The 8,647-nt window shown below is 39.2% G+C and overlaps 2 protein-coding genes across 2 annotated transcripts; both read left to right on the top strand.

Annotated features, from left to right (window-relative positions):
* Positions 1–4,873: 4,873 nt before the first annotated feature.
* Positions 4,874–5,407, top strand: M430DRAFT_34414 (hypothetical protein). The gene has a single exon (XM_024866547.1). It carries the CDS (start codon positions 4,970–4,972, stop codon positions 5,183–5,185), a length of 216 nt encoding a protein of 71 aa, XP_024721258.1. The 5' UTR covers positions 4,874–4,969; the 3' UTR covers positions 5,186–5,407.
* Positions 5,408–5,999: 592 nt separating this feature from the next.
* On the top strand, positions 6,000–6,903 carry M430DRAFT_100566 (hypothetical protein; the record flags this gene model as incomplete). Its single annotated transcript, XM_024860643.1, has 2 exons — positions 6,000–6,340; positions 6,387–6,903. 2 exons carry the CDS (start codon positions 6,000–6,002, stop codon positions 6,901–6,903), a joined length of 858 nt encoding a protein of 285 aa, XP_024721257.1.
* Positions 6,904–8,647: the final 1,744 nt, after the last annotated feature.

The following is an 8,647-nucleotide window of genomic DNA, read 5'->3' as shown; positions in this document are numbered from 1 at the left end:
AGTAGTAAAGACCTAGATCCTTTATCTTAAACGCGTTCTATAAGGCTACTTTTAGATTAGCTAGCTCTTTTTCTTTTAGGCCGACTAATAAGAAGTTGTTTACGTAGGTTATAACGATTAATCTACTCTTAAGGTATTAATATATATAATTATTAGCTATTAAGGGCTTAAAACCTAGCTTAATAAGTACTTAGCGTAGCTTTAGCTACTATAACTATAGAGCCTACTTTAAACTATATAAAGCCTTATTAAGCTTATAGATATAAGTATTATCTTTACTAGAGCTAGTTAGAAGTTCTACGTATATATCCTTATTAGCTTTCTTATTTAGAAAGGCTATAACGTAGTCTATTTATTCTGTTTTCTAGTCTTCTTTAGCTACTAAGGCTAGGATTACCTTCTAAGTTATACTTTTAGCTATACTAGCGTAAGTCTAATCGTAATTACGCTTATAGCGTTACTTATATCCTTTAACTACCTAGTAGGCCTTATAACGTACTACTAAACTATTAACGCTAGTTTTTTTCTTAAATACCTACTTACTACCTAAAACCTTAGTACTCTTTTAAAGGCTTAATCTCTTAACTAGACTTTATGTATCGTTCTTTATAAGTAAGTCGAGTTTGTTCTATATAGCCTTCTTCTACTACTTAGACTTAACGCTACTAACTACCTTCTTATATATAATTAAGACGTTTTCTAGATTGTCTTTAACTATAGTCTAGTAAGTAGTATAGAACGCTATAGCTATAGTAGAATAAGCTAATTACTATACCTTTTGTTTAGTATTATTTCTTATATCCTCTTTAGTTATATAACGTAATTAGGATTAAGTTATTTAGGTAGTTTTAAGGTTAATAAACTATATAGAGTCTTAGGCTTAAGCTAGAGCTTAAGTTACCTTTAGCTTATTCTTTAAACCTTTTAGGCGCCCCTAGCCGCGCTTAATAGCTACTAAATTAGGTAAGGTAGTAGTTAACTAATCTTAGATCTGTTTTATAGTAAAGTTAGTATTAGCTAGTAGATTAATATTAGTAGTAGTAAGGGGCGGTTTCTTAGCTATTTTAGCTACTTTAGCTAGATCTTAATCTTTAGCTAGCTCTTAATCTTTAGCTTTATCTACGTCTTTAGTGTTTGTTAAATCTATAAGTAGATTAGTTAGTAGGCACAGTTTAGTTAGTAGTAACTATATCTTATTATCTAATACTTCTAATATAAAACCTCTTTTATTAAATCTTATATTTAACGATCTAACGATCTTATAAGCTCTTAAGGGTACGTAATAGTAGTATATTTAGTAGCCTTTAAAACTAAGAAGGATCCCTTTTTTAGCGCGCTTATTAAACTTCTCTAACTTAACCTATCTTTAATCTAGGATATAAACATATACCTTATAGCTAAGTACTTATAAGTAGGCTACAGATAGCTTATTGTCTTAATTTAGGTATAGCTAATCTATAAAGGCTTAATATAGGGTTTTGCCCTTAATAGCTAATGTAGCTATTCTATTAACAACATAAATTGTCTCTTTTAGTAACTCTAGCTATAGCTCTTTAGAGACGTTCTAGTTAATTATAGTAGATTATAGCTATCTAGCTATAATCTTATTTATAATCTTAGATATGCCTAGTTACTTAAGGGTATATAGTATAGTCTCTTTAACTTAAATCCCCTTTACCTTATAGACGCTAGTTAACGTAATACTACTATATTTGTTACTACTATTAACTATTAATATAAGGATCTTAAAAGGAGTAAACTAACGCTCTATTATATTAATAAAGCTAAGGATCTTATTATAAGCCTCTTCTTTCTTCTTATAAGAGTAGCCTTATCTAGTGTATATAGCTACGTCTATTATAATTATAGTATAACGCTTACTATAAAATCTAATAAGAGTAATCTCTACTACGTCTATACTTACCTCTTAGAGTATAACAGTAGGCTAGTGTTTAATAGAGCGTCTAACTAAGTGTAGTAGCTTTAATAGCTTATAAGGCTTATAAAGAACTATAATACTAAGATCTGTATCTATAGGCTTGTCTATAATCTATATACTAGTAGTAATTTTTATAGTCTTTTAGACGTTATTAAAGCCTAAGTACCCTAATCTCTTATACTATAGTTTAATTCCTAGTTTACCTTATTAAAGAGTAGCTAGTAGTACTATAATATAGTAGCTAGGCAAGTCTAACTATAGATATACCCTTATATCGTCGACCTTATAAAGTATAAGCGTCTCTTCTTCTCTGTCTAAAAGGGCTCTCTTTATAATAGATCTACTATAGTGTAGTAGCTTAATACCTAATAATAGATTAATAAGAAAGGTTAGAATAAACAGAACTCTCTCTAGCTATAGTTTACGATACTAATCGCTCTTTACCTTAGCCTTTAGGACAATATTACTATAACCCTCTAGTTAGATTAATCTAGCGCCTATTAGAACAGGTTATAACTACTTAGTTACCTTAAAGCTATAAAAGATTAACTTATCGTTATATATATAGTAAGTTGCCCTTATATCTAGGCACTAGTTTCCCTTTTAGAACTCTTTTTAAGTAGCTAATCTAAGCGCTACCTTTAAAGCCTTAAGGCCTAGTACGCTATTAATCTAAGGCTACTAATTACTTACTATATAAAGTAATATAGCGCTCTTTAAAGACTCCTTTTAGTCCTTCTTTAGACGCTTTTTTAGGAACGTAGTCTAGTAATTGTCTTTATCCTTTATAACGTAAAGCTTACTATAGTAGTAGCACTACTTTTTCTTAAGCTTCTTCTTATCCTTATCCTTACTCTTACCCTTTTCCTTATTCTTATTATCCGGCTTACTACTATATAGTAATACTAATAAAAGTACTAATCTACTGTCCTTTATCTAGGCTTTGTCTCTAATCTTTATAACTAATATATTAAGTAATAAAGTACTTTTCTTACTACTCTTCTATAGGTTTTAAAAGGATTAGTGTCTTTTAGCTTATTAAGGAAAGGCTTTTATAAGTCGATTAATAAAGATAATAGTATATAAGTAGTCGCTCTTAGGCGCTACATTTAGTTATATAGCTTATTTAAGTTAAGTTATAAAGGTATTAATAAACTTCTTTATATTATTATAGTCCTTATATCTAAGTAACTAGAACTTATTTACTACTTAATACTACTAAGTAAACCCTTTGCCCTTATAGTAATTAGCTAGCTTAGTCTATATAGCCTCTACTAAGTCTACTTTAGCTATAAGATTAAGTACTAGAACTAATAATATATTCTCTTTAATAACCTAACGCGTTATAGTATTACTAGCTCTTTATTTGTTATACTAATCTAGCTCTTCTTTTATTATAGTAGTATTACTATACTTATAAGACTTAAGGATAAGATACTTCTTAGATATAAACCTATTAAGCCTATTAGCTTTAAGTATGTCGTATATATCTGTCTTCTAAGTACAGAAGTTACTCTCGCCTTATAGCCTCTTACTACTCGCGAGCGCGGTTAAGTTAGATATCGTAGATTAGTCTAAGGTTCTATAATATAGTTGTTATCCCCTAGGCTCTATAATCTTGTCTAGAGCTCTATTTAATTAACAGATGTACTATAATCAAAAACAGGCTTTACTATAACGAATCTTACAATAGATTAATTCGAGTTTAGTAGAGGAGATCAAATAGTATTACTACTATATTATATAGGATAATCGATCTATCGTAAGAACTATTAAATTAAATTAACTAAGTAAAGTAATTATATAGAGTACCTGTATAGTAATAGTAAACAACTAACTTTTTTGCGGGTTACTAACCCTAATTAGGTTAGACTAGGGCCTTCGGAGCATCCTAGTCCCGTGACTGCTAACCCCACGTGATAAGGCCAGTGGTTTCTTGCAACACATACTCATTCCTGAAGAGAATGAGATCTACACTATTATCAACCACGTATCCTTTTTTGCCAAGTTCATTTCTTATCCAACTCTCCACCACGAACCTTCGTCACGGCAATCTCCCTCCTCCATTCTCGATCACCAATCATTGTAGTGATACCCCAAAGCCAAAGTATTTGCCATCAGGGGTATACCACCAATGCTCAATCCCTCCCCACGATAGGCTTCAAAAGCAAAGTCGTAACCAGCAGCGACTGTAAACCATTTGCTAATATAGCGGCCCGTAAACGCAAATGAAAGGAGAGGGTATTGAAAGATAAGTGGTTATTCCATCCTCGCCTGATTGTAAATCGGGGCTTCGAGCGCCAATAGTAGTCTCCTCAAGCTCGCCCTTGTCGTAGTTCAAACTTACACTTTCCATCTCCATACCTAGAACAATATGCTCACTCCATTATTGCTGACTAAAGCAGTAAGGCACTCCAGTTCCAAAACTGCTATGAGGAGATGTAACTGTAGCCCAACATTCCACCAGTGGATTCGGCATGAGATGCGTCCAAAACTTGGCAAAAGGGATGAAAGATAATATGGAATTAAAATCGCAAACTACAGGCTAGTAGACTGGAGGGTAAAGGTAAAGCTTACAACTATAAGCCCTACGCTTCTGAACAGATGTTACCGCGTAAATGCTCCTGTCTGGCTCTCAAGACATGAAGCCCCTGATCTGCGTACTTCGTTCGCACTTTTAATGCCGAGGAAAAGAATAAATAAGGACCGTCCCTACCACTTAGTTTTTGGCTAAGACGTGATGAATACTACCTATACCTGTGAGAGTTGAAGATGTACTCTATCTTTGGAGTTCATTCATCGAAGTTCCTTGAGTTCTTCGGGTATTCTAACAACGGGTAGCACAGCCACACATCATTGATTCGCCACACTCGCCACAGTTCCTTCGCCACAGTCCGCGGGGTATAAAAGGCAAAGGCTCAGAGCATCTTCATAAGCTTTTCCCCAATATCTTCTGAGTACTGTATCATCGCAGTTGAAGATAAGCCATTATCCAAGCAAAAACAAAAACAACTGTCAAACGCAAGCAACATGCCTATCCCAATATTTCACCCTAAGGAGACCTCCTCGCAGTCAAGCGGCCCTCCCAATCCAAAACCGGACTCTTCTATTCCCGCACCGTCCGCCTCTCAAACTAGCACAAACCTACATCCAGCAAGCCCAAGGACCGAGGCGCAAGAGGCCGCGGATAGACTCTATGAGGAGCGTCTGGAGGAGGAATATGCCAAGAGAGAGGGGGGCGCGTGAGGGATGATCTGATAGAAAGGCTGCGGTGTGCGGGTATGGGCGTTTGTAGGCGTTAGGACATCAAGGGGGTCCATAGTGATGGGCTTGGGTCCTCCTCGTCGTAATGATCAATCAATACCACTTTGTTTGGATTATCAGACTTCTCTGGAGAATGTGTCGTTACTCTGTTCATGTTCATGTTGCTAATAATAAAACAACGCCAATGCCTACTCTATACACCTCTCACTATCTCGGTGACATCCCACGTAGATCCCCAACTCCGGCATTCTTGCCTACCAATATACCAGATGTAGCCTGCATGTACTTATCCAATAATAAGTCGTTGAATCCTGTTTCTACCAATCCCATCCGTGCCTTTTCTGATTGTATAATGAGTATTTTACGGAGGATTACTACTGCTGTATCCCCTATCTAGTTGCAAGTCAACGTTGACTGGCCTACCAATCAGCGGCGCTGTGTGAGGCACTCCCCCGATCGATCAGCCAATCAGACCATCGCTATATGCTGCTGACCACCTCAAGCTCCATCAAAGAATTCGAAGCTCAAAAGAGCCAGAATTTGGCTGTTAGCAAGCCAACAGACAGTACAGACACCACGGGATATATTTACGGTCATGGCCTCCAAGAAGATTGCTGGTGACCCTACAAGTTACGACAGGTTAGATGACCAACACTTCTATCGCGACAACAGCCACACACGACATCCATCGGCCTCCTCGAACATCGGACACTTCTCTCCTTCTATCACCACATCCTCGTCTTCCCTGAATCAAAAGCGCGATCGGGGATACCCTCGACCTTCTCGAATAAAAGCAATGTCTCTCGTTGGGCTGAAAAATATATTCTTCCGTCAATCCATCGCTCTAGTTCCCACGCCACGTACATCAGAAACACAACACACAGACGCCACAGATGTCGAGTCGCAAGATTCCAAGAGCGAAAGGGCAAGCCAAAAGAAGGGCTTCAGGGTAGATGCGCGTGTCATATCTGACGCGACAATCGGCCTATCGGACGGCCTCACGGTTCCTTTCGCCCTGACTGCCGGTCTCTCTGCCTTGGGCAATACCAAAGTCGTCGTTTATGGGGGCTTCGCTGAACTAATCGCTGGCGCCATTTCCATGGGTTTGGGAGGATATCTCGGTGCGCAGAGTGAAACGTAAGTCGTCAATCCCTAGGTTATCAGTATTTGCTGACGGTCCAAGTGCTTCATACCAAGCTCAGAGAGAGGAGACGCAGCAGCTCCTTGCTTCCAACCCCCAATCTGTCATGGCAGATATCGCAGAGGTCTTTGAACCATACAACCTACCCAAGCAAACCTTGGAAGACATTACACGCCACCTCTCAGAGTCACCCCGGCTCGTTGATTTTGTTATGCAATTCCGACACTGTGCTGAGGAACCTGCATCCTCCCGCGCATTCACTTCCGCTATTACCATTGCCCTCGGCTACTTCCTAGGTGGACTTCTGCCTTTGATTCCATACTTTTGTGTAGGTTCAGACCAAGTATACGAAGGCCTGTATATCTCGATCGGTGTAATGGTCATCGCCCTGTTCGTCTTCGGCTATGTAAAGACATGCGTGGTCGTAGGATGGGAGGGCGGTCGGAATATTCGAGCAGCTTGTTATGGAGGGGTTCAAATGGTCATTGTTGGAAGCGCTGCTGCTGCTGCTGCCATGGGTCTAGTCCGGGCGTTCAATGGCGAGGAAGGCGGGGTATGAAAACAAAACGGGGACCACTTATGACTTTGCTTTGATAAAGCGGCAGAGCCGTTGCCAAAAGGGATATGAGGGATAGGCGTTTGGGAAAGGTTGCTCTCGATAAAATGTCGATTGAGCGGCGGGTTCATTGCATAGCTAAAGCTCCGAGGGTAATGATAAATGTATTACTGCGGTTTAGTTTTGTATCAATTAGATACCCTTCACTTACTATATCTCTTCAATAACGGAAGAATCAAGCACAGTCAATGGCCGTCTCTTAGCAACTCAAAAAGGTACGTCTTGCTGCCCGAGCTAATTCGCCCATTTCCCAAGAGAACCGGCATTTGAGAATCAATCCGTCGATCAGCAACCCATAAAGTATATTTCTGGAGAATATATGCTGCTAAATAGGCCCGCTGACCGAGTGGAAGGAGGTTGTTGATTTTTGAACATGAAAGGGAAAAGTGTCGCGTGCTCGCCGACAACGGGAATTTCGGTTCAGAGGTGCGCTATTAAAAAGTATTTCCGTGAGCGTAGTTCACGCGTCTACCCACCTTACCTATCAGTAGGTAGGTCAAGAGGTGTTGCACATGGGCGACCTTGGCACGTCTGAAAAATAACTCATGATGATGGAAACCACAGACTAATATATTGAGGTTTCTAGCAGTACACTTGGTCGGTGGTGGTACAAATTGATGCGTTGTCAGCGACACCTGCAGGACCTCTCAAATAGATTTTGGACGAGGCTTTCACCTACCTAGGAGAATGAACGAATGAACATGGGTTTGGATTATTTCCTTGAATCAAATATCATAACAGCTCGATAAAACAGTATTCTTTTTGTGCCTACCTTAAGGTACCTTAAAGGGCCCAAATGACAGCAAACCTTTGGCTCAGCTCACATAACCGTACCCCCTCTCCCCCCACCTCCTTTTCCTTCTCCAAGCACTTGTTGTAGAAGCATTCTATTCATCACCCGCTGGATTTCTATTTGGCCAATATGGCTTCAATTTCTGCATCAGTCTCAGGATCTACTTCCTCGCGTCATCAGTAAGGTAGGTACAGTAAGTACTGTCTATCCACGTTCTGGGGCTGGTATCAAAAGACGTCAATCCCTTCCACTTCACCGAAAGCCTCCATTATAATAAAAGAGCAACTCAACGCCACAATACCTAGAGTATTTCCGAGTCCTTGCACCTTTCCGATCAGTTGAGAGTGTTCCATGACTTTGTTGCCAAAAACCTCCAACATCTAAATGCTATATCTACTTCATAATCCTGAACAGTCATGCCAGAAATCGGGCCCAGCTACGCCATCAGTAACTCGTGGAGAAGCAAGGTCGTATAGGTAGGTAAACACGCTTTCAGATCACTAGCTGACGTATCGATAGCTGAGGGATATCATGAAAAGGAATAAAATTCGTGTGGCACATTGTTTCCGAGTGGCTTCAGAAAGTTCTAAATCCGGGGTGTTCCTCAGTTCCTCAGCCCTCAATGTGGACTCGTGCCACCTATTTCCAAGGTATGTAAGGACCAGAATCACTACGTGACAAACAAGAAAGGAAGACGATATAACAATCAACAGAGTAAAATAGAACCTCCATATCTTTATTTCAAGTAAAGAAGGCAAAGAGGAGGGAATCTTAAAATGAGATAGAGATGGTGAAAGCCTACCTTACCGGCGGTTTGCTCGTGGTCTTATTCATGCGAGCTCCGAGGATTTCCAAGGATGGAGACTAGATACCGGAGAAGAGGAGAAAAACTCC

The sequence above is a fragment of the Amorphotheca resinae genome, assembly GCF_003019875.1.
Source record: "Amorphotheca resinae ATCC 22711 unplaced genomic scaffold M430scaffold_5, whole genome shotgun sequence".
Lineage (NCBI taxonomy): Eukaryota > Fungi > Ascomycota > Leotiomycetes > Helotiales > Amorphothecaceae > Amorphotheca > Amorphotheca resinae.
This window is presented reverse-complemented; position numbering and strand designations above follow the sequence as displayed.